Source organism: Akebia trifoliata, chromosome 7 (assembly GCF_017979445.1).
Source record: "Akebia trifoliata isolate Shusen 1 chromosome 7, ASM1797944v1, whole genome shotgun sequence".
Taxonomy (NCBI): Eukaryota; Viridiplantae; Streptophyta; class Magnoliopsida; order Ranunculales; family Lardizabalaceae; genus Akebia; species Akebia trifoliata.
In genome coordinates this window covers 1,036,197-1,062,307 of record NC_141381.1, presented here as the reverse complement: position 1 = coordinate 1,062,307, position 26,111 = coordinate 1,036,197, and the positions used below count along the sequence as shown (strand labels likewise).

Here is a 26,111-nt window from a genome sequence, read left to right as displayed (position 1 = left end):
TTATTAATTATATTATCACCACCATTTAATAAAGCACCCTTCATACACACAAATATAAACCCATCCCCTACAAACCCCATTCATTTTTCTCATATAATATAATGTAATAAAATCCAAAAACAACAACAACAACAACAACAACAACAAAAAAAGGGAAAACTATTATTAACCCCTCTTGCAAAGCTTCACCTTCAACCCATGCTTCATGTACATTGTTAATGCTAGCTTGGGCACAACAGGGTGATTTTCTACTACCTTCACTTTGTATCGATAAATGATGGATGCTGCCACGAATTTCATCTGATAGTAAGCAAAATCTTTCCCTAAGCACAACCTGGGACCACCGTTGAAAGCTGTGAATTTGTAGGCCGACTCGCTCATGAACCGTCCATCTCTTAACCATCTCTCTGGTTTGAATTCTTTGCAATCTTCACCCCAAATGCTCTCCATTCTCCCCATCGCGTAAATTGCGTAAATTACCCTTGTTCCTTTCTTTAGTATGGTACCACTGGGGAGCAATTCATCTTCAACAACCTAACATAACATGATTGTGTATTACTAAGCTTTATACATAATAGATTTTGAATCAATGGGCTGGGTTTAGGTAGTGTTATTAGGCCCATTTAGTTATTGTCTCGGGTCGGGTTGAATTACCCATTATTCATGTTTAGATATGAACTTGGGCTTCAAAGTTAGGCCCATCGATAACTAATATATAATATAGTATATCTATATTCATTTGATTATATATAAGAAAATTTTCTAATGATTTACTGACTCGAAAATTTTCACTCAATCTATACTCACCGCCTCCTCAGAAAGTCCTACATGCAACTGGTTGAGTCGAGGGTCAATCGGACCCTGTAGGGTGAAGTTTTGAACACTTGACCTACCCTTCCTGAGGAACTTATCAAGGCTCAGTTTGCCACTAGGCCAACCCCTTGGGTTCACTCGGTCTATTCTCAGCTAACATGGCAAGGGCACAAAATCGTTGATTGTTTTCGTTGTGTGTCCCAAAGAAAAAGATTTTATGGTTTTGTACCCTTGCCACGTCAGCTGCGTACAGACCGAGTGAAAATTTACGAGTTACAAAATCACAACTCAAGAATATTTTCGGGATGGCCCGACCAGACCCCAATACTTGTAGGTTGGACCGAGCTTTTATCAGATTGGGTCTCAATATTTGGGATCTAAACATGATACAATAATAATTGGATTGGGTTCAAGTTAAGACTAATCCAATTTCAAAGATAAATACATCAATATATATACAAATATGATTTATGGGTTTTCTTACATATTATCAAATTGGGTTCCTCATATCGGAACATGGTTGATCCAAAATCGGCTCGATGCGTTTTCAAATCATTTCATTATCAGATCGAACCCCAATCGGAACCCAAATTCTCGATCTAGACCCAAAGTTATTGGATCAATATGTATAGGATTTTGCATGTAGGCCCACACAAAAAGTTGCGATATCATATTGTTTTTCATTGTGGGCTCTTAATCAGCCCGTCAGAAAAATCCAAGCCCATAGTAAATATATGATAAAAATAAAATACCAAAACGATTGTATGGTTGAGATGAGAAGAAGAAGTGTACCTCTTTGTGATCCAACGGTACAGAAGGATACAACCTTAGAGCCTCAGATAAAGCTGCTTGCAAGTAGTCCATCTTCTTCACCTCCTCTGGCCTAAATATCACATTATAATTATCTGAATTCTCTCTTTCTGATATTATACTACAGACCTCATCATATATTCGTTCCTCCACCGTTGGATTCTTATCAATCAACCAAAAGAACCAACTTAATGCCACTGATGAAGTATCTCTTCCAGCAAGAATAAAATTCACACAAATATCCCTTAAGAATTTATCTGAATACGCGTTCCCTTCATCGTCTTTCAATCTCATAAACACTGTTAAAAGATCGGATCTCGAACACTTGTTCGTTGTTGTCTCATCGAAACCCAAAGAAATCTCTTTCTTTCTTGTGTCAATTACCTCTTTAGCAAACTCATCTACTTGTTTGATTGATCTCTTAAGCTTCTTCTCGACTCCGATATCAAGATATCGCATCATTTTCCATATAAATGACGGTGTAACAAAACGTAACATCGTCACCTCTGTCGCATCTTCGAACGCCTTAGCGAATGGTATCTCGGGTAAACCGGGTCTAAGACAACCCGGGTCGACTCCAAATGCTATCATGCAAACATTATCAAATGTTAGCCTTAAGAGCACATCTTGTAAATCAATTGGGATAAACTGTTTGATGGAGTCCTCTAAGACGAGTAATAATCGAGAATGAACGAGTTCGATTAATGACTCGGCCGTCATGTTTCGAAACCCAGTTGAATGAAACTCAATACTCGCCGTCTTTCTCTGTTGACGCCAAATTTCATCATCGGCACTAAAAATTCCGCTACCGAGGAGATCACAAACGGTGTTACGAAAAAACTCGCCTTTAGGGAAATTGTTGAATTTGGTCTTGAGAAGGTACTCCAAGTTTCGAGGATCGGATGTAATGATACAATTGAGACTACTAAACCATGGACCCTTAAACATACATGTACCATTTTGTCCATCGAGAACTCCCGTGATCCATTCATAAATGTCGGTTCGAAGAGCGTTGATCAACGAAGGTAACATCCCAAGAACCGGCCATACGGCTAGACCTTGTCGTTTTCGTTGTCGAAGAGCGTGTATGGCTATAAAGAAGACGAGAGCGATGAAAAGTTCAAGGGTTTGGATCTCAGAGATGAGTAAATGTCGCCAGAAACTGACATTTCCGACCAATTGGCCGGAGGAGGAGAGGGTGGTTTGGCTAGATGGGTTGATCATCATGTGAGGGAGATGAGAAATGTGAGGATGCACTATAGTGCATGGAATTGTTAGTTGGTGTTGAAGAGTTCATGTGTTATAGGGGTAGGGCTAGTGTTTCTTGTGTACATGGTTTTATTTGGTGAGCTGAAATTAGGGTTAGTTTAATGTGAGACCAAGGGTTTACTAAGTTTCAACCCTTTTTGTGTTGGAATTTGAGTGTCAGAGTAATGGTTTTGAAATCTATGACACGTTTTAGGGTGAGTTGGTGTGATGGATAACCTACAGAATACCAATTTCAACAGCTTGTCCACGCTTTCTACAACACTTTGGCATAAAATATTGACAGGTTATAATGTCCAACAGCATTGTATACATAATATTAATTAAAATTACCAATATGATTGTGCCACGTGTATCCTAAACTTTTCCTTCTAACACTCCACTGATTTTCTTCAGCAACACACCAATAATTAAAGGAAAACAATTAGCTCCAAGAATAGTTTTAAAACTCCAACTTGAATGTCCATCTAGTCAAATTGACGACTCTCTGGTTGAGTTGAGTTGAGTTGATGAATCAAATAAAAATTAGAATCGTGATAATGTAACTAGCCCACATGGCACACTCAATTGACTCTCCTAACGTGATAAGTTTGGGAGCTGTAGATTTGTATGCCTTTGGATGCACAACTGCACTTTCCCATAAAAAGTGTATCCCGAGGCATACAAATCTATGATTCCCAAACTTATCACGATGGGAGAGTTGATTGAGTGTGCCATATGGGGTAGTCAGATTCTCACAACTCTAAAAATTAATTTAATTTAGAGTCGTGATTTTCCTACTCTCCCACATGACTGTGCATAGAATCATAGATTTGTTTTCTCGGAATACACAATTGTACATTTTTCTCACGTGAAGGGAGTTAGAAAATCATTATTCTTTAATTTATGAGTAATGATCTATGGTTTCTAGCACATGCCACATCAAGAGAGTATTTTGATTATGTCACATGGGGAATCAGATTATCACAATTCTTAATTTATAAATATTTTAAAATAAATAATAGTATTTTTTTTTTTTTGATTCTTCACAAAAAAATATTAAATTGCTAGCCAAATAATTTGTAGATTGTCTAATCCAACTCGATTTAGTTTCAATTTTACTCGTCAAAGTTCATGAGTTGACTCAGTATTTTTTAAATTGGCTCAACAAGTTGTTTTCATTAAAACAATGGCCTTAGGTAGCCAAATAATTTGTTGTTGTGTAGTGTACATGGTTTCAAAACTCGTTTGAGAACGAGACATATCTCCCGAGTCATCTCGATATCAAGCATGGATGAGACGGATGGGCAAGTCAATTTTATTTTACGAGATTTAAAATCCTAAATTTATTTTTTATATTTTTGAACGAGACGTCTCAAATGTATCGGAAAACTCATTCGAGACAACTCAGAATCTAGCATGGACGAGTGGAGACGCGAAACCAAGCTCTAAAACCATGGTTGTGTATTATAACTAAAAGCTGGTGTGAAAATATAAGTTCTCTCCTTTCTCTAAAAAGGGGAAACTGATTCCCTAGGGAGCTTTTATTTTTTATCTCATTGGTTGTTGGACCCAAAATCGTCCAATGACAATTGATAAGTGACTTAGAAAAGTCCTTTGTGTGGGGCCAGAAGTCAGTTACCACATATTAATCAAGTGGGGTCCATCACCCTATTTGCACAGAAGTGGGTGTACGAGGTTTTTTTTTTCTTTCTATGCCCACACTTAATTATTCTTTTAAAACGTCCCAAAGGAATTTTTCTACAATGCGCAACATCAAGACCTTTAAATGCTACGAGTCACTCTTTTGACCATCAGATCTTATAATTATTTGGCCACCCTTTGATAAATTTATTGAATAAAATATCATTTCGTGTTCTTTTTAAAAAAAAAATTTAATAGTGTAAATTAGTATTATAACGAGAGAACGTGGAGTAGAGTTTGTCGACACCAATTTTTTTATTTGATAAGATCCCTATCAGATCGGATTCCTATCAGAACCCTTGATAGCAATCTCTCGTTTAATTCACAAAAAAAATCTAGAATTTTTTGTCAATAAAAATATTATTCTTCAAATTATTGAATTATTATGAATAATTCACACATTTTAAGTTAAAAATAAAATAACAAGTGTTGTTGTTGTTGTTGTTTTTTTTTTTTTTTAATAATTATATTTAATGAATTTGATGTCTTTTATGAATTTTTATAAATCTCAATCGAAAAAAATGCTACTGTAACTCGTTGTATGTTGTAGAGTGTAAAGTTGTAATGTGTAACACAAGTTCAACTTTGAAGCGACTATGCTTCAAATTTTTGGAAGAATCCACCTTTTTAGGTGATAAATGAGCTTAATTGGTTCGAGACATAGTTGATCTAGAAATGACCTGAACAAATATCAAATTGAATCCTTATCAGAACTCAAACCCTTAATCCGGATCTAAAATAATCAGATTCTAATTGAATTATGGGTCTGATCCAATCAATTAACAGCCCTAACTCGTACATCGTGGTATAATGTTAAAAATGATGATTTTTTTTTTCTTTTCTTTTATAGGTAAATTGGGTTACGGCACTTTGTACATATGACATGTAAAATATTTCGCTCCACATCAAACATAACTTGTTACGGAAGGAATCAAACCCTCTTGTTCTTTAATTGAGTTAATATGAATTAGGTTAGAAGAGGCTGTAACTTGGTTGGTATTTTTGCTCAACCACTTCAAATTGAAAAGAACAAACAACCTTCCAATATTAAAATAACAAATTAACAAAGGATGGTAACTAAGATTGATACCTAGAAGGAATAAATCCTCCATAATCTTTTTATGTTATCTTCCAAATACAAGCAAAATATTCCAAGTAGACCACCTAATCTATATTACAAGATTGTTTCATATTCATGTGGGCCCAGACTATCATTGACCGAAGATCAAGTTGATCGGATGATATCATCCAACGAATTTATCTTTTTTTAGATTGACGTCATCATCGTGTATATCTGATCATTAAAAAAAAATACAATTGTTTGAGTGCTTAAGATCATTTGATGGATCACAATGATCTATGCCCCCATACACCCCCTGTTGTGGTATGGCTAAAATCATAGATTTTTCCCTCGGGATACAAAGCTGTACATATCCATAAATATGTGCGGTTGTATCCCAAGGAAAAGCATCTATGGTTCCAGCACATGCCATGTCAGAGGGCATCAAAAAATAATAATTCTTTGATATTTAACGTCACAATTGATATTTAACACCCCCCTCTCCAAAAATTAAAAAAAAACTGTAAAACGAAAAAAACCCATCATCTTCAACCTCTTCAAAAACCGTGTCTTCTTCCTAAGATATATATAGGTTAAAGAGAACGTTTAATAAGATTTTTGGTGGAAGAAGAATAAGGCCTTGTTTGGATATACAGTGGAAAGTTAAAAATAACAAAGTCCGTTTAGATACACACACAAAAATAACTTTTGACTTTTGAAAGTTAAAAAGTCTGTTTCGATTCATTTTAGAAAATTAAAAGCCTTATTTTTTAAAAGGCAAAAGAAAATTATTGTCTACTTTCAAAAAGTTATTTTCTACTTTCTAAAAATTAGATTCTACTTTCTATGAAATGAACTTTTAAAAGGTAAAAAAGTAGTTTCGTTTCGCTCTTTAAAAAGTTTAAGATTTTTACTTTTTAAAAATTAATCCAAACAAACCTTTTAACTCAAGACTTACCCTTGGGGCAACTCGGCTCATCTAACTGACAATCCAATGACATATTTACAAAGATTTAAGACGAATCCAAAAGCACATTCAGACTTATAAGATCCTATAAAATATTGGACATCTTGAGATAAAACAATATTCTGAACTTCAGCAATGATTTGCTTAAAATAATGTGCATTCAAAGCTATCTCGGTCTTATTTAGTTAAAGATCGAGTTTTGGGTACATGTGCAAAATCGAGCTCGGTTATCAATTAAGTTAAACCCAACATGTCGATCAACATACAATCACAATACTTACTACATCACAATATAAGAAGCCGCTTGATTGATCTACGACTACCAAGTAACAGAACGTAACAAAATCAAAATTTCTCCGATTGTTAAAAAAAAAACAACTCAAAACCTTCGTGAAAGTCCAAGGAACACGGCAGCTGATGAGATCTGTACCTTGAGATCGGCGATATCAAGATCGTGGCCACCTTCAACTAGGCCCCACCGGTCAATCTGCATGGAACATGAGAATAAGTTTAAAATTCTGAAGAACGGATGAAACCTAACAAAGATGTTTCAAAATTAAAAAAAACCTGTAAATCTTCTTCGAGTCTAATCAACTCGATAGCTTCTTCAATATGCAACCTCCCAAGAAAGATTCCGAGGGCAATGGTTAATGAATGTGCTGCCGAAGCCATTGCATCAATAGCAGCCAATTCACAGTCATTGGTTTTCTTGAGAACGTTTTCTATGGCGTTAACGAGACCATCCTCTTGTTTGCCACCAAAAATGCTCGAGTGTACAACAGGCTTAAAGCCAAACTCAGATTCCACCCAACTGAGTAACGGGTCAATTTTCTCCATTTGTCGTTCTGTGAATATTAAGATGCATTACTAGAGCATGATGTGCAAGGTAATATCCATTTTCTCTCAAAAGCTAAATAAAGACTCATGTTAAGGTCAGGGTTCAAAATGGGTTGGATTCGGCTCAGATCTGAATGTATCCTATTTTCTTTACCTGGATCCGAATCCAACTCAGATCCTACTAGATAATCCAAATCATTTTTATTTCACTTGATCTGGTTCCAGCCCGACTTAATCGCTTGATTCGGGTTGGATTGTGTCAGATAATTCCAGATAGTTCAACATTTTTTCTATTATTTGTTGATTGTTATACTATTCTATTTTACCATTATAATCATTTTATTTTAGAAGAAATTACGTTATATTAAAGTAGTAGAAAATGATATTTTGAAAAACCTAAAAATATAATTTTCAAAGCAATATATAATTCGGATCTAGGCATATATATGGATGGACCAGATCCAACCTGGATCATGGAACATCAAACCACATTTGACCCACTTTTTGATTTGGACCTACTCCAAGGATCCAAACCCACTAAATTTGGATTTTGAATAAAATCCAACCCATTTTATGCCCTAGTCAAGGTAGGGAGAACTGGTTATTACTTATGAGCACAAAAAAGTTGCATAGTACTACATATTCTGAGAATAACAATGGAACTGCATGTTATCACCTTTTCCTCTTGGACAATGCACACATTTGTATTTTTAAACATAACAAAAAAAACTTCTTCAAGCAAAATATAACAAATCTAAGATAAACCAAGGAGTTGTTGAATTTAAAAAATAAACAAATAAATTACATACCAAGGACACCTCTTGTCAGATCACTATCTCCCGGAGAACGGCAGAAAACTAAATCCTGATGAAACCTTCCCATTAAATGTTCAATAATTTTCGTCCTTGTGAGTGGGACTCGCTCCAGTGCAGTACAAGCAAGTTTCATGAGAGGCATCATAAAGGGTCTGATTCCATCTTTTTCCTATCAAAACAAATACTTTATTACATGAGTCCCAGAGTGTTTTGCCACGCCCCGAAGAAATGTTTAAGGAACCCCTTAGAAATAGATGAAGAAGTTGTAGAGGCTTGGTTTGCCATGATCGATCTCGGGATTAGAGAGAGAGAGAGAGAGAGAGGGAGGGGGAGGGGAATCAGAAAAATAAAATTGTAATTATTATTTTGGAGACTCAAACTTGGAATTATTATTTTGGAGACTCAAACTTGTAATCTATTTGGGTTTGTAATATTTTGAAGAGTTGGTGTTTAGTTTCCGCTGCAAGTCTATGATCAGGATGTGTTAGATGGATATATTATTAAAACTATTTGAGGTAGTATTGCGCCCCCAATTCGGGATTGATGCGATTTCTTCGGAACAAATTTAATCAATTATAATTCAAAACATAAATAAAAATGCGGTAAGTGACACCTGGTATTCCCACTCGGCTGCAATGGCTTTGGCAAGGGAGAGAGTAGGGAGTTTGAGGGGTCTCTTGGAAGGGGTCTTGAGGGTTCTATAATCAAGCATGACAGACCAACCATTGCCATCATCGGCTTCCCTTGTAGTGACCTGTTTGTAGAATCGCTTGCCGACAATGGACCCTGTCATGAATGACATCGGCATCGTCACCGAGGACGATTGTTGTGAATTCGAATTAGGTTTCTTAACGTAGATGCTATCATCCTTCTTTATCTTCTCTTCTGCTGCTCCATCAGCAGAAAAAGTGAAAGACGACGACGAGGAACAACTCTCCGGTTCCAATTTATCAACTGCGGTCTCAAAGCTGAAAAGGGAGATAGTTAGGGAGAGGAATCTGATGATAGGAAAATGGTTTACAGATGATATGGTTTTCATTGATGCAACAACTATTATATGAAAAGAGGGAAGCAGTATTTAGTAGTTCTTCTCTCATTTATTCAATTTGACCCCTTGATGTATGGTTGTTCATGTCCAACAATATATTAGGAAAAACAATAGGGAAATCAAATCTTAATTGAATTTGTAGAAATCTCATTGAATAATGTTGATTAATGTCATATTAAATAAAAAATCTCACATAAGCATAGTTTTTTTGCAAGTACAAACTTTTTATTCAGAAAGACTTCCAAATTTAGTCAAGAAAACCTGCCCAACGAGGGATAACAAGAAAATATATAAAACCAGAAAAAGGCAACCAATGTAAATCAAATTCCATCCAAAAACACAATCCTCAACAAAAAAAATAGAATAAGGAGACTGTTGTACTCCCCGAAACAATTTGAAGTTTGGACAAAGGAAATAAAAGATCTCTGTTTAAAAAAATTGCACGAGGCTTTTGCATCCTTTACCTCCGCAAAGACCCTATTGTTTGATTCATTTCAAAGAGCCCAACATACAGCAAATGGAAGCAATCTCCAAAGTAGTCAATCTCTAGGGGAGAGCCTCATCATACCAACTCACCACTAAAACTATGCATGGAACAAAAAATTGACAATAATTCTTTTTGTTTTTTTTTTGCGGGGGAGGGGGATGGGAAGAAATTAAGCAGTCCACAGTAAGATTTTATCCAAAGAAGAAGTACAAGCGAAGAAAGGACCTTGAAAGGAATCTTGTATCCCCAAACAATGGAGGCATGGGGGAGAGGCCACGATTCCTCTATCACACCCATGCATCTTCAACCAAGGAGAAGCAGGGGATCGTTAAGGTGAATGATCATACTAGCAAAGGAATCTATCTCCAAGACGATGAGAACCCATTTTAAGCACCTTTCCACAAATTCCAACCATACGTAGATGAACCTCATCTTAATCCAATTTAGATACTTAGTCTAGTACTTAAATCTCATGAACTGCTTCCAAAGACTAGACTGCTCAACACCAAATATCCGTACACTTACCCCCAAGGGAGCTTTGTTCATGACATTAAGTTTCGTCACTCCCAAACTCCCATGTTTGTTAGAAAGCATACCATTCCCAATCAATCATGGGGTACTTGTGAGCTTCAACCCTATCATTCCACAAAAAAACTTCTCATTAGGATTTTTATCCTCTTTGCAACAGACGTAAGGATTGAAAATAAGATCATGAGTTCAAAGGCAAACTAGACAAGGTACTCTCCACTAACACAACCTTCCACCCTTGGAAAGATATTGAGACTTCTTAATGACAAGATATAAATGGTCTTAGACCTATAACTAGTGCCCTACAGTACTTCAAGGTGATAGCAACAAATGAACTACAACAAAAAAAAAAAACCTCCACCAATGCCTCAATGATACCAACCTTCCCAACCCAAAAATCTTGCTTGTGGGTAAATTAATACTTAAACTGCCACAAAGAAATAAAGGAAACCACTCAAAAATATCAATTAACAAAAAACATGGATTTAGACATAATTGAGTACAAAAACAATTGCATTCAGCTGGCCCCAATTTTTTGGGATGGGGCTTTGATGGTAACTGATTGAACCACCAGATCCCACCAAAAACCCTTCCAACGAACCCCGTTCCATAGCTTTAGATGTCATTCTTCCAAAGTTTAAATCACAATGATATAAAAAGAAAAGGTGGAAGGGAATCCCTTGCCTCAAATCTCTAAAGCACCTAAAATAACCAACAAGAGTAACACTAACCAAAATAGCATAAGAGGCTGTTGATTCACATCTTTGAATCCATTTTTGCCACATTCCTCCAAAATCTATTCTCCCTAGTCAATGAATAACCAATTAACATGATCATAGACTTTTTCAATATCAAAATTGCAACCTATCTCTGACAACTCAAGCTGCATTCTACAATAGATACACATTTTCCCTATTGAAACCTCGTCTAACATTTACATAACTTGGACGAAGACACTTTGATCACTTATGATTATTCAGGGAATACTACCTTGAGTAACAAATGTACTATTGGAGTGGAAATCAAGATAACCATTGTCCTAGTACTCTTGAACCACTTCCAAAATATCTAATCGCAAAGCAAGGACCCCATCAGTGCCTTGTTAGTCAATCTATAAATTTGACCATGACTATACTCGATTTGGCCTGGGTCATGGGAGTGGTTAGTCAAAACAAGAACACTCCTAGGAATTTGCATATTGAAGAAGCACCATGTTCTATGTTACCTTTAAGGATTCACCTAGTCATTGTCTTCTCCCATGGCCCTTTTGTGTCCCAACCTATACTATTTTTTTTTATATAGGTAAATGCTTGGTTAGTACAGAAATATTGTTAATGGTTAATAATTAGCATAAGAAGTATGGGTTCAAGGGGTTTGAACCTACGACCTAGGAACAACCTCCACAAGTCTTACCACTTTGCTATGTGGCACTTCTCTCCCAACCTATACTATCATGTAAATAGAGTTGGCTCCAAAAATTTTTTATCATTGATCTACTTCAAGATTTTACATTTTTTGGAGGAAATTTTTGATAACTTGACAGGGTACGGAGAAATTTTTAGTAGCTACATATAGTGCCAAGGCTGAGTATAAGACCATAGCCACACTAGTTATGGGTTTATATGGCTTTGGGATCAAAATGTAGAGGACGAAGCAACGAACAAAAGTTTTCTCGTCTTGTCGTGGTTCAATTAAGTAGTAACAAAGTAATCGAGCTTGAAATTTTTTATATCATATCAACCCATTCTGAAACTTTTTAACCCTATAGAAGTGATTTATAAGTTTAAAAATCTGAACCATATATTTCACCATTAATTTTAAATAATCAAAGTTTCAAAATGACATCTTTCATGATTCCTCGGCTGTGGAAAGAACAAAACCTTAATTTTTCTTCCGTGCACACAAATATACTATCTTTATGTTAAAAAGTACAACCTACATTCTTTGCTCAATCTTTCAAATTTGTTTTTTAAAAGAACTAAATTCCCCCAAAAAAACTGACAATTGCAAACAAAGATGATTAGAACAACTGAATGATCTCTAAAACAACCCTAAAACTCAAAAAAGGCTCCAAAATGAGATAAATTTCCTTTTTTGAAAAAAAGGAGCTAAAATCCCAATCTTCGAACCCTTCGATGAATCGAGTAACATAAAGATGATAAAAACAACTGAATGATCTCTAAAACAACCCAAAATCATGTTTCAAGGGCTCACCTTTTACTTTGGGACGACAGATCGATCGAGTTCAAGCAGAGCAAATGGAGTCCTGATTTTAGATTCGATCGTCCTCTCCAATTACGCAAGTAGAGAGACATGTCTGCACCCTGTGTTCTACGACGCAACCTCCACACCGCTACACGTCTACAAGGTTACAACTCTCTCTCTCTCTCTCTCTCTCTCTCTCTCTCTCTCCACCGTTGATAGTTTGCAAACCTGGTTTCGTCTCGTCTTCGCAGTTAGCACACATGTACATCGAGATGACTCACAAGAGTCATTCCGTCTCAGACGAGTCATCTCGTTAAACTGGGTTTAAATGTGGTTTTATTAGAGAGTTGTTATTGCCCCCACCCAAAAAAAACTACTAACGCCACGCCAGCTGTGTACAGTTCTTTGGTGATTTATATTAGGGGTTTGGTCCGGTTCAAACCGAGAACCGAACCAAACCAATGACTTTGGGGTGGTTTGGTTTGGTTTGGTTTGGAACAAGTTGTGGTTCAGTTCCGGGTTACAAAAATGGAGAACCGATCAATTTGGTTTGGTTCTCGAATCAAGCTTGTATAGAATCGAACCAAACCGAGAACCGAACCCCTATGCAATAAATAAATATATATGTATATAATAATTATTATTAATTATTTTAAGAGTTATTACATAGATTAGTGATCTTTTATGGATAAAAAATGATTTTTTATGGATAGATTTGTGATTTATTATATGAAATTTTATATTTATTTTTTTATTAAAAAAATATTACTTATAATTTATAAAATATTTACAATCCGTGAAATCGAACCGAAACCAAATCGACTTTAATTTGGTTTGGATCGGTTTGGTTCCAATGGAATTTGGTTCGTTTCTGGTTCTTATTTAGTGGAACCGACCTACGTTGGTTTAACTCCAATTTGACCTCAAACCGAACTGAACCGGACCAAGTTGCACCCCTAATTTATATAGGAATTGATGTGGCATTAGTAGAAGTTAGTGTAGCAATAGCAGCTCTCTTTTATAAATGGGTGGCGTTCAACAGCCAATATTGGGAGTCAAAATTTGTAATCAATAATTTCAAATTGGACTAAATCTTTGTGAGGATGATGTTCTTTTCATATAGATCATCTTCACAAAAAAAATATCAGCCAAATCCGAAATGTTAAAATCATATAAGACAAAGACGTTGACTCCCTAACGTTGGAGGTTGAACGAGACCCTTTATAAATATAAAGAGATTCTATTGTCACACCAACTTTGGCTAAGAGCACCCAATTTATATGGAACACATCGATTTTTTTTTTTTTTTAATTATCAAGAAAGACACCAAATTTATGTTAATTATTTTTAAAATATTAATTTTTTAGATATTATAAATATGAGTTAACTCGTTAGAATGTCCATTTTGAGATCTCGAAGAAAAGCATCTATCATTCCTACACACTTCCACGTCAAAAATGTCCCCTATAAGAAAAATCTTAAACTTTTTTTTTTTTTTTTCAAATGTATCTTTGAGAAAATCAATTTATTGTTATGTTCTTACGCATCATCCAAACTCCTACGGAGTTAGTTTTGAATGTCTCAAAAGGAGAAAAAATACACTACTAAAGCTTGAGAAGTGTTATTGTAAAATGAGGAAAAGAGGAAGACTAAAGATAAAAAAAACTCAAAAAAACATATGAGTTTGATGCGGTAAGGGCACAAAATCATGTATCTTTTTCTTTGTTATCCCGAAGAATAAGATTTATGGTTCGATGCACTTGCCACGTTAACCACATACAAATTGCGTGTTTTTTCAGGTTAGATTATCACGGCTCAAAGAAAAGATAATAGAGTTAAATGGGGTATTATTGATAAAAGAAGAAAAGTATTGGTTATAAATAAAGTTGAAAAGATATTCTTGAAAACGTGGGAACAGAAAAAGAATAAAATTGAAAGATATTCTCGAGATTCATGGAGAAAGAAAATTTTCAATCCTTCTTTATGTTGAGGTATAAAAGGGACAATCGTCTTGTTTTATTATATAGATCTAAAATAATAATAATTATTATTATTATTATCAATTGAATTAGCATTTAATCACAAAAAAAAAAAAAAAAAAAAAAATTCTTTTACTTCAATAATAAATTTTTAGTTGTTATAAATTGATTAATTTGTATGAAAATAAAAAAATTGAGGAATCGAGCTAAAGACCCATTTTCCTTTTAATAACTCATATCATATTCTATAAAAAGTCAACTAAATATATTTAATTGTATAATATTTTAATTTTCAAAAAAATAAAACCATATAATTCGTCCAATTTTATAATACAGCTCGGTCAAGTTTGCTAGTGACTCAAAAAATTGATTCAAATGATTTCATGGCTAAATCAACACAAAATTCAATCGAAGTCTGATCAACACAGCCAATCTACTAGTATGATAAGGATGTTCGTTACGTGAAGTTATAATATACATCACACATCTAAATAAAATATAATGAGGAGCGTTCGAGGCCCTAAAGAGAGCAAAACATTGTACCAAACATTTTTCAGCAAGATAATGTTTAAGTAATATTAAAATGTACATCGTTAGGGACATTTCTGACGTAGATGTATGTCAAAACCATAAATACTTTTTTTTTTTTTTTTTTTTTTGATAAATAGAACCATAAATACTTTCATCAAGATCTCACTTGTATCTCGATGAAAGCATGTGGATGTGTGTCAGAGCCGTACATGCTTTCATCGAGATCTCGTGTCTTAAGAGTCGTAAATGCTTTCATTGATATCTCACTCATATCTCGATCATCTACGGCTCTGACACACATCCACATTTTCAATGTTACTTCAGCACCATAGAGATCATCCTCACACAAAATCAGCCCATTCTAAAACTTCTAACCCCAATCTACAAGTTGAAGAATCATGAACCAACAATTATTGGTAAACCACTTTTGATGGGGTTTCAAAATGGGATGATTTTTTGTGAGGATGACTTCCTCACCATAAATATCATCCACACAAAAAATGAGTGCAGTCTGAAACTTCTAACCCATATATTGAAAACCTGTTTGGCCATCTTTAGGGCCTCCGAATGCCACCCTTGATATAAACATACATCATTTATATATTTCAAACATATTATCATGATTGATCCAACACCAATCCAATAAGTTTAGTTTCTCTGTGTCAACAGACATGCATCAAACGCACCCCATCCTTGCAACCTATGTACCTCAACATAGTTCAAAAGCTGTAACAAGAATCTATGAGGATTTCGAGCATCTACGGGTATTCAGTAGCACAAGGAAAAGAATCATCTTGAATTCGGACATTTTATTTGAATATCCAACAACCCAAAAATATCTCCCCGAAACTTTATCGCGGTCAAAACCTCAACGGCTAATCAAGTACTAAAACCCCAATTGATAACAAGTAGATTGGAGAAGAAAAGAAAATTTCAGGTGGTTTCTGATATTTTTTAGAAAAAATAAAAATAAAACCATTTCTAGAATCTGGGACCAGGGTGATTCTAATCTAACTTACTAGACCCCGTTGTTTGAAAACGTCAAGCATCGAGGCTCCAATCTTTGCAGGAGATTCAACCACTGTCACCCCAGCTTCCCGAAGGGTCTTGATCTTGTCTTGGGCTGTACCCTTCCCACCTGACACAATGGCTGCATACAACCACATTACAAAATGGCAAAAATTAAATACATCAGAACATTTGATGAAGAACGTAGAAGTTTTACGGTTGAAACAAGAATATAATTCATGCAGCCAACCCAAAAGATTTGGGATAAGATTTAGTCAATTGTTGGTACTATTCTCTAGATAGAAATAGAATCGAATGGCCGAAAATGATTTGCGTTGCCAACACTTTGTGTCATTATGAGAGATTAGAAACTATAGATTACATAGAATAAACACGGTGAACCTAGCAGTTTTTATGTACCACTATCAGGTATTGGTTTATAAAGAAAGCTGCTATTGGCACCATAACTTTAACATATTAGACCCCCATTAAAAATAAATAAATAAAAAGTTGAGAATAAGTAAAAGTTAGGGTGCCAATAGAAGCACTTCTATTTTTTTTTTGTTAGATTTCTATTTTTATGTTTTGGATTTTATACAAGCCTAATCCTAATTGTAAACAACTACTGAAATTGTTTGAATGAGTGTTATAATGTTTTGTAATGTTGAGATAATAACTTGAGACAAGTCTTTGTAATGTTTGGATAGTGTGTTTTAATCTTTAATTGGGGCGTGATAAATAATTTAAGAAATTGTGGTGTAATAAGTAAAAGTTGGGATGCCAATAGCAGCTCTCTTTATAAATTGTGCAAGCTTCTACCATACCAAGTAAACCAACTTGAGTACCAAAGAAGGTAGTATGTGACTGGTTTTCTTGGCCTTGTTTTTGGTTTGTTTTTTCATTTTCTCTTGTTGTTTCTAGGATGATCTACTAGGCCTTCCTTGCCAGTCGTGTTTGCTCTTTGTTTTGATGAAATCTTAAGACTTACCTAAAAAGACTCGGAATGTCCAATTCACACTTTCATATTATTAGACCAATTTAAGTCACTTAACATTTCGTCACCTTTTATGGAGAAAAACAAGATATATATCAGACGATATTGGAGTCAACAAAAGTAATCTGTGAAGTGTACGTATGCAAAAACAAATGATGCTCAATGATTTGTATAGTACTCAGATGTTAATACTTAATACTATACCTCCAGCATGACCCATACGACGACCAGGTGGAGCAGTGAGTCCAGCAATAAATGCAACTATAGGCTTCTCAGTCCCACTTTCCTGTTTGATAGTTACATGAAATCACATATCAGAGCCACACATGAGAAAATTAGTAAACATTTTAGACATGGAAAAAAGAGAAAATTGCATGACAATCCCAAGTTTGAACTACTAAATCCAAAGGAGGCCATTTTTTCACATTTTAACCAACATCACCACCCCTGTGGCATACTCCAATTCATGATGGGACCAACCAAGCCCAACCCCCCCCCCCCCCCCCATTCTTCCCCAAACTTAAATCGCAATCATGTCCTAAAAATATTTAGAAGAATATATATTGCAAAATAGCAATGTAAAACTTAGATTCAAATATGTTGATGGGAAGAAGATGGTCACCACAAGTGAACATAAGGCAGAATATCTTTCAAGACTCAGAATACCCTTCAAGACTAATATTGTAAGGAATCTCAATATATGCCACTATTAAAAAGAAAATATCGGACATTTATCCACAAACCCCAAAAAATAAAAAATAAAATCTGTCACTTGAACGAATTCATGTTCTGAAACTTGCTTGCAAAGCAAAGATCCCATCAGTGCCTTGTTAGTCGATCTTCGGGTTGAGTTTCAAGGCAAGAAAATCACTCCCAGACGACCTTCAAACTAAAAATATCACTAATCGTAAGTCATGGGAAATCGTATACAAGCCTCGACCACCACCAGATTATATTGAGAAGAATGTGATTGTGATGAGGTCACATTATGTGTTTTGTTCACCCAAACAAACATTAGATAGAATTGCTAAGAGTGGTTTTTAGCATGACAAATATCTTAGGTGGGTCCTATGAATGCTCGGACCCTTCAATATGACAACCACCCCAATATCAACACAGTATGATGCTGACATTCATGTTGGATACTGCATTGATACTTTCATCACAATCTTGCTTTTCCGATTGTACCATTAATTAATATTTGAACTAGCAACAAATATTCTGTCGGTGTTGTAAACAACAAATGTGTTGTTAAGTATACTAGAGTTTGCCTGTGCCTATAGCATGGGCATCCTCTTTGGGGGTTAAAGGGGGTAAAAATGGAAAAATAATAAAGTTGGAGGGGTATCATTAAAAATCTTTGGGGTTGAGGGGGTAAAAGAGAACGAATAATAAAGTTGGAGAGGTATTACCAAGAAAGAGGGTAAAGGGGCAAGGGTATCCTCTTTGGGGGTTAAAGGGGAAAAAGAGGAAAGATAGTAAAAAGTAAGGATATTATTAAAAAATAGGGGAGAAGAGAGAAAGACAATAAAGGTGAAGGGAGTGAAGAGGAAAGATAATAAAGTGGATAGTGTAGACCCCATTCCACTATAGCAAGGGTGGGATGTATATCCCCCACAACTGTAGCTAGAGTGGGACCCAGTGTTTATTACATAGATTATAGCAAGTGATACTGTAAAAAGCTTTGCAACATTTTAAAATTTCATCACGTTTGCCATGATGGGAAAAAATGCCACTTAGCATGCAAAAGATAAAAGATACAGAGCGGCACCAAGATATTGAAAGACATATCATGTTTATATCAATATCCTGGACTTCAGAAACTAGGAGCCATGTCCCCCATTTCTCATACCAATGTATGTAGTTATACATATCGGACATCTTAGGGTGGGTCCCATGAGACATGAGATGGGTAGGTCTTACTCCTTTCCATGTACAACTGTACATCAATTGTGAGACTGTCATTAGGGTCATCTTTTCTACAAATTAATTAATCGCAAGATATTGTACCTTGATTAAGGCTGCAGCATCCTCTTCTGCAGTTCCTCCTATCTCTCCTATAAGAACAATTCCTGAAATGCAAATGCCATGTTCAATAAAACCATGTGGATGTAGATTTTTTTTTTTTGGGGGTCATAATTAAATCTATTGTTTTGATCTTATTGGCAACAAACGAAGTTTTGTTCAAAAAGACATGAAAAGATTACAAGAGTACAGACACAAACATTAAAGTGGTAGACAACCAACAAAAATGTTGTTTTTTAGGATAAAGGTGTATCTAGAGATGGTCACACAGACGATACACCTCTATAACGTATGGCTATACAAATGCTAGGAGTAGTCAGCTATTAACCAGCCAAAGAGTATATATGTGGGCCATAGGCAATAAAACTGATGGTCCTATCCAGGATGGACCATAACCAAAAATCAGTGTACGTTCCTGGCCAAATAACCACTTGATAGTCATTAAAGTTACTAGAAGGTGGCAAGTGCAAAAGCACATGTATTAAAAGGGCTTATCTGTAACTTAAAACATTGATTAAAGGGGAATTTCCAATATTACACAGTATAAAAGATATTTTTGTAATTTTGAAAACTAACAACGTGATTAGACGGTCATGGACTACATATTTCTTGGTTTTAGACTAAAATTCCCCCGATTATATTAAGATTAAATGTAAAGGTGAGAGCATTCGTGGGATCCAAAATTTGGTGTCGAACCACTTCTACTCCACCTTTTTTGGATAAATGGGTATCCAGACTTCTACTTCCCCCTTCTCTCATTATAATAGTAAAGATAGGCAATCCCACAAAAATGCAATTGAACAAAATGCCTCATCCAATTAGAGTGAGTTCGGTGACACTGCCTACCAAAAATCAACAGCCACCCACCAACTAAAAGGTCCAGATAAAAAAAACATGTTCATTTTGGAAAGTTCTTGGATGACTAAACTAAATGATAGAAGACTCTCACTATATTTTTTTTCCTCTGAATTCTAATCAAGAAATATAGTAGAACTAAGGAACTCAAAAAGAGTTATTGGATTGAGATTAAAGTCATATTGACGAATGGCTTACCTTCAGTCTGAGGGTCTACGAGGAACTTCTTCAAGCAGTCAACAAAGTTCGTCCCATTAAAAGGATCACCACCGATACCTACACACGTAGATTGCCCTAAGCCAACAGCCGTTGTTTGGAAAACCTGTTGAGTATATAAAAAGTATAATCATAATCCATAAAATTAGCATTGCCATATACAATGAAAGATGAAAGTTAACTATCAGATATGAAAGGACAGGTTACCGAATGCAACTTTGGAGAGTTCGACATCTTGGAGACCCACTGAGACCACACATATCCATTGGTCCACGAGTAGTGAAGGGTATTCCAAAATTCCAAAAATACCCATGTTATTCACATTGGGAGATGCCTTTCAATACACGCGGTCCAATGGGAATGTGTGGTTTTGATGCGGTCTTCAAAAACACACTCTAGGTTACCAAATGCTCCAATGTGTTGATTTTAGTCCCACATCAGACACTCGTTGCCTTGTCTATCTCCGTATAAGCTCTTGGGCCTCTCCACTCATTGCCAATTGGTTTTGAGTTGGACCACTAAATTTATCATGGTATCAAAGCGGGCCTTTCTCTCCTCCACGTCACCCAATTCATATCTCCATATGCGTTGGCTCAGTCTGGCCCACATGTATGGGGGCATGTTGAGTTTAGTCCCACATCGGACACTCATTGCCTTGTCTCTCTCCTTACAAGCTCTTGGGCCTCTCCACTCATTGCTAATCGGTTTTGAGTTGGACCCCCAAATTTATCACGATGTATGCATGGCACATATGAGACAAGGAGATCTCATTGGCAAAAATTGGTATGGAATCGGTGATCCTAACTATCCAATGTATTGCCTTCTATGGGTTGTCAAATAATATGGCAAACAGTGCAGGAAGAAGAAGTCAAGTATCGGATGGTTAATTCAGGATCATCTACTTATATTGATGTTCAAGATAGTAGAGTTCGGTGGTACCCGTACAAATATGGAATCTTACCGCTTCATATGTCAAGGTACCAGATCGAGACACGATTCCTATACGACCTGGCTTGTGAATGTACCCAGGCATGATTCCAATTTTACATTCTCCTGGCTTGATAATACCAGGGCAGTTTGGTCCGATCAGCCGAGTTTTGGATTGTTTGTTAAGAGCAGCCTTCACCCGAACCTAGAATTCACAAGTATTTGCTTCAAGATCACTGAAGGAAAAATGAAACTCAAATCTGACAATAAATAAATAGAGAAAGAAAATGGGATAGAATGATACTTTGAATTAGCAGTCAAAAAATAAAAACACCTTTGGAAGGAAACTAATGGCATAGAAAATTAAAAGAAAATAAAATAATTTTGGTGATATTATCAAGTGCGCAAGTGCACCGGGACACTAATACACGAGTATGTAATTGCACCGGGAACTAATACGCGTGGATATAATTAGAAAAACACTTGACTCGGGATTTCTTTCTCAACAACAACAATAATAATAATAATAATAATAATAAGTGTCTCACATTCCATTTTGTTACTGCTTTTACTATACTTGTACTAGTTATATTCCTCAAATTCACATCAGTATGATCTAAGATGAATAATAAATTTAATATTAACATCCTAGAGAGTTGGAAAACGAATTTTTCAGGGTCCACATGCATATCTGATGAAGTATGAAGAAAAAAAAATCTTATGGATGGTAATGAGAAAATATAGCTTACCATGTCATGCTGAGGGATTCCCTCTGTGATGCAAACCACAAGATCTAACTCAGCTTCCACGCCCTCCATAATAGCTGCCGCTGCAAATGGTGGAGGAACATAAATGACAGATGCATTTGCTTTTGTTTCGGCCTTTGCTTCTGCAACCGAGTTGAAAACAGGAAGTCCCAAGTGTTCTGTTCCACCTTTTTTTGGCGTCACACCACCAACCTATTTCAATGAGAAAAAAATAAAGAACATACAATTCTGCAATAAGCAAACCTTGCATTACCATCATTATCATTATTGTTCTTATTTTGATAGACAAACCCTGAGATGTTAACATTGAAGAACACTAGATACAATTCCAACAATCCTATTGGAAGCAGGAAAAAAGAACACAAGCAACAAATGATTTCTGAAGTAGAGATATCACTCTGAAGTAGACAACTCCACACGAGAGGGTTTAGGAGAAGCTTGAAGGATTTAGGAATTGATTTGGTCTCTAATCTACTCTAGAGCATTGACAGGCTACCATTAATTCTCATAACAAGGATAAAAAAATTATTGGGCATGACGAAACTCATGTCAAAATTTTTTTTTTGTAAATAATAGACTCTAGGCAGACAAACAACACTAGGAAAATTCATGTTAACTATTTAAACAGCTATCTTGATGGGGCTTAAAATCTCAACTGAAACAAGTGTATCTCAGCTGAATTTTCTCACATTCAAAGAGATACTATATTTGGAGTGAGTCCCATTGACTCACAAAAATTGAATAGCAACTGGGCTAAGATACCTATCATCATCTTAGGCACCTGTATTTGGGGCAAGTGACCATGCCCAACTTTGATCTTAATAGTGAGTTCTGAAACCTCTATCTAGAAGTCAGCACATGAATTAGAGCAATGAAAACTAAAAGAGTTAAGATGAGGGGCCCTTGGTAAAAGATGGTCAAAAAAAGAGAAAATGGAGTTATTTCCAAAAATTGCCAAATGAATACTACATCAGAAGCCTAAGACTACGAAGTGGCACATGGGAGATCACAAAGCACACATATTTCAGTAAAATTAAGGTACATTAAGTGGAAAAAAAAACCTGTAAAGAAAGTAAAGGTAGGCTTTATTAGAAGCAAATGGTCCTTATATGTAAGAGCACACATGCATGAAAAGTAATGAATTGTCGTGGTTACCTAAGTTTTCAATCATATTTTGCAGACACGAATGGAGAAAAAATATTACGGCACTTATATATTCAAGAGCAAAAAAATATACAAAGTTGTACAAACTATCAAGGCATCAAACTTACGACTCACACTATGAAATTATAGGAAAGAGTATAGCAACAAAGATTAAGCGAAAAAAACAAAGATATGTTAGAGAACCATTCAGTTTGTCGTCAAGGAGGTCGGTCAATCTACTAAGGGAATATTTCCACTCAGACAACTAATGGAGAAGTTCAAAGAAAAATGTATGGTTTATGAATCATCTTATAAAAGAGAGCGTAATAAAGCATCAATGCGGATTCATCCATAATTGATAATTCTAATTAATAATTAGATGAATTTTATTAATAAAAAATAAACTATAATATTTAAAAAATGAAGAATATCAGAGATACATTGGTAAACTATCACAAATATAGCCATCTCTATCGTTTTAAAATGCGTAGATCTCTATAGGTAAAACGACATAAATATTAAGGAGCCTTTGTTAAGGTAAGCTTCACAGCCACACAGAGACAGTTCATGAAAAGTAAACAATTGCAGCAAACAGGGGAAATACATCCCGATCCACAAATAGGTGAACATCCAAGAACGTAATAAATAGAAAAAAAAAAAAAAAAAAAAAACAGATCCACAACACCCATACAATTCTACAGAACAAATTACCATTAAACAACATAAACCCACTTTAAGACCCACAAAATATATCCAAAATCATCATAAAATCAAGAAATAACAAATACCCATTTTTTCAGATCCACCGTTTATTAAAACCCATGAAAGAAAAACAATATGGATGAAAAAAAGAAGGATTTTTATACCATTTTGGTGCCGTATTCGATGGCTTGTTCAGTGTGAAAAGTTCCGTTCTTGCCAGTAATACCTTGGCAAATAACGCGAGTGTTCTTGTCGACGAAGACAGCTGGAGGTGGAGGTGGAGAAGCCGCGAAATTACGAGATTGAGATTGTGACAATAAGGGTTTGCGAGGGCTGAGTCTAGAAGCGATCGAGCCGAGGAGTTTGGTCGCTTGTCGAGCCATTTTTTTGTGCACAATTCCTTGATTTTGCTCTCTCTCTCTCTCTGTCTGTTGCGGCGACCTTGCACGCCAGGGTTGAAGACTGAAAAGCTCAAAAGATGAAAAAGAATAAAAATCGTAAAATTCCGCTACGAACAAGCGAAACGAAACTGAGATACGTTTCGCATATAACGATTCCAATGTTTTACAAATGGGAAAATTACTTAATAGTCCTGGCGCTAACTTTTCTTTGAATTTAGACCTTGACTTTAGCGGATTATCAAAATAGTCATTTAGTAAATCCCTCTTTTTAAAACAATCCCTGAACCCCACTCTAAACATTTCTCACTATTGAAATGTAGAAATTGCTCGAACCATTCGAACTCATCATATTCGTCCAAAAAACTGGATTTCCTACATCCTGATCGAATTTTAGAGACTCCATTCCGATGAAAAGGATTTGAGAAAAAAAATATCATTTTCAATAATTTTTCAAGCATTTTAAAGATGTATGTAAAAAATTATGTTTTTTTCAATTGTTTTACTTCTTTTTTAGATAAAAATAGATTAATGATGACTATTTTGATTTGAAATCATCTATACAAGTCATTATGTCAAGTTTTAAGTCGATCTTTCCATGCATTTTAATTTGAAAAAGTCGAAAAAATAAATAAAATTGGATTGGTTTTACAATGTCGAGGTCGACAACTTTTATTAAAAATCATTGTCGAGATCACCATTTTTTAATTATTGTTGATCTCACCAAATTTTTTATTGTCGAGGTCAATAATTAAAAAATAAAATATTAGTGAGGACGACAATAATTAAAAAACTGATGACCTTGATAATATATATATATATATATATATATATATATATATATATATATATATATATATATATATATATATATATATATATATATATATATATATTTGGGGGCGGTTCAACAGCCCCTTATGGTGCCACACATGGTGCCATGCATTTTTTGTAAATTACTTTTGATGGGGTTACAAGTTTTGGAATAGGCTGATTTTTTGTGAGGATGATCTCTACGGTGAAAAGATCATCCTCACCAAAAATCAGCTCATTTTGAAACTTCTAACCCAAGTTTACAAGTTGAAGAATCGTGGACCATCTAATTTTTGTAAATCACTTGTGATGGGGTTAGAAGTTTTGGAATGAGCTGATTTTTTGTGAGGATGATCTCTACATCATAGAGATCATCCTCACAAAAAATCAGCTCATTCCAAAGTTTGTAACCCATGTTTTGAAAAATGTGTGGCACCATAATGGGGTTTCTGAACCGCTCCCTATATATATATATATTTTAAATTGTCGACCTCAACACTATAAAATCCATCCGATTTCATTTTTTCAAGTTTTTTTCAATTAAATACATGGAAAGATCGACTTAAAATTTGACATAATGACTTGTGTAGATGTTTTAAAGCCAAACGAACCATCCTTGATCGATTTTCTTCTAAAAATGAAGTAAAATAGTTGAAAAAAACCTAATTTTTTATATACATCTTTAAAATGCTTGAAAAAATCCCCTTGAAATGGATTTTTTTTCCCTCTCAAATCCTTTTCATCATAAATGAGTCTCCAAAAGTTGATTCAGATGTCAAAAATCCAATTTTTTTGAACGAAAAATGATGAGTTTAAATGTTTAGGACAATATCAACATTTTAATCGTGAGAAATGTTTAGAGTGAGGTTCGGAGACTATTTTGAAAAGAGGGATATACTAAATGAACTATTTTGGTAACTTGCAAAAGTCAATGACTAAATTGAAAGAAAAGTTAGTGTTAAGGACTGTTAAGCAATTTTCTCTTTAAAAATCATATCAGATGTTAATCGAGTTGCGTCATCCCCTAACTTGCTAATAGGATCGGGCGAATCAATTAAATTATACACAAAAAAATAATAGGATAATTTAACATACCCTTCATGTGCGAAAAATGCTAAATTGACTTCTTATACGTTTTTACCCTAATCTGACGTTAAATCTGTTACTTTCATACAACATCCTTAAACATTGCATTGATGTGGTGGAGTGAGCAAAATCATAGATATTTCCTCGA

The 26,111-nt window shown here is 35.1% G+C and overlaps 3 protein-coding genes across 3 annotated transcripts; all 3 read right to left on the bottom strand.

The window, feature by feature from the left end:
• On the bottom strand, window positions 1-2,993 carry LOC147397870 (cytochrome P450 86B1-like). The gene is made up of 2 exons (XM_086446935.1): window positions 1,606-2,993; window positions 1-534 (listed from the first exon to the last, which is right to left on the bottom strand). The coding sequence occupies exons 1-2, from the start codon at window positions 2,848-2,850 to the stop codon at window positions 166-168; spliced, it is 1,614 nt and encodes a 537-aa protein (XP_086303061.1). The 5' UTR covers window positions 2,851-2,993; the 3' UTR covers window positions 1-165.
• A 3,742-nt stretch (window positions 2,994-6,735) lies between these two features.
• LOC147397869 (ATP12 protein-like protein) lies at window positions 6,736-12,751 on the bottom strand. The gene is made up of 5 exons (XM_086446934.1): window positions 12,529-12,751; window positions 8,865-9,219; window positions 8,246-8,420; window positions 7,167-7,444; window positions 6,736-7,086 (listed from the first exon to the last, which is right to left on the bottom strand). The coding sequence occupies exons 1-5, from the start codon at window positions 12,627-12,629 to the stop codon at window positions 6,979-6,981; spliced, it is 1,017 nt and encodes a 338-aa protein (XP_086303060.1). The 5' UTR covers window positions 12,630-12,751; the 3' UTR covers window positions 6,736-6,978.
• Window positions 12,752-15,818: 3,067 nt separating this feature from the next.
• Window positions 15,819-24,184, bottom strand: LOC147397868 (succinate--CoA ligase [ADP-forming] subunit alpha-2, mitochondrial). The gene is made up of 7 exons (XM_086446932.1): window positions 23,831-24,184; window positions 21,804-22,013; window positions 21,089-21,259; window positions 20,110-20,233; window positions 19,042-19,103; window positions 17,236-17,317; window positions 15,819-16,179 (listed from the first exon to the last, which is right to left on the bottom strand). The coding sequence occupies exons 1-7, from the start codon at window positions 24,047-24,049 to the stop codon at window positions 16,040-16,042; spliced, it is 1,008 nt and encodes a 335-aa protein (XP_086303058.1). The 5' UTR covers window positions 24,050-24,184; the 3' UTR covers window positions 15,819-16,039.
• Window positions 24,185-26,111: the final 1,927 nt, after the last annotated feature.

Coding starts and splice junctions, on each gene's coding strand:
- LOC147397870 (XM_086446935.1), bottom strand. CDS start 2,850: ATGATGATCAACCCATCTAGCCAAACCACCCTCTCCTCCTCCGGCCAA. Junction 535..1,605: donor TACCGTTGGATCACAAAGAG/GTACACTTCTTC, acceptor ATGTTATGTTAG/GTTGTTGAAGATGAATTGCT.
- LOC147397869 (XM_086446934.1), bottom strand. CDS start 12,629: ATGTCTCTCTACTTGCGTAATTGGAGAGGACGATCGAATCTAAAATCA. Junction 8,421..8,864: donor CAGCCGAGTGGGAATACCAG/GTGTCACTTACC, acceptor TTGTTTTGATAG/GAAAAAGATGGAATCAGACC. Junction 7,087..7,166: donor GACTCGAAGAAGATTTACAG/GTTTTTTTTAAT, acceptor TGTTCCATGCAG/ATTGACCGGTGGGGCCTAGT.
- LOC147397868 (XM_086446932.1), bottom strand. CDS start 24,049: ATGGCTCGACAAGCGACCAAACTCCTCGGCTCGATCGCTTCTAGACTC. Junction 19,104..20,109: donor CGTAGACCCTCAGACTGAAG/GTAAGCCATTCG, acceptor TTTGCATTTCAG/GAATTGTTCTTATAGGAGAG. Junction 17,318..19,041: donor ATGCTGCAGCCTTAATCAAG/GTACAATATCTT, acceptor ACTATCAAACAG/GAAAGTGGGACTGAGAAGCC.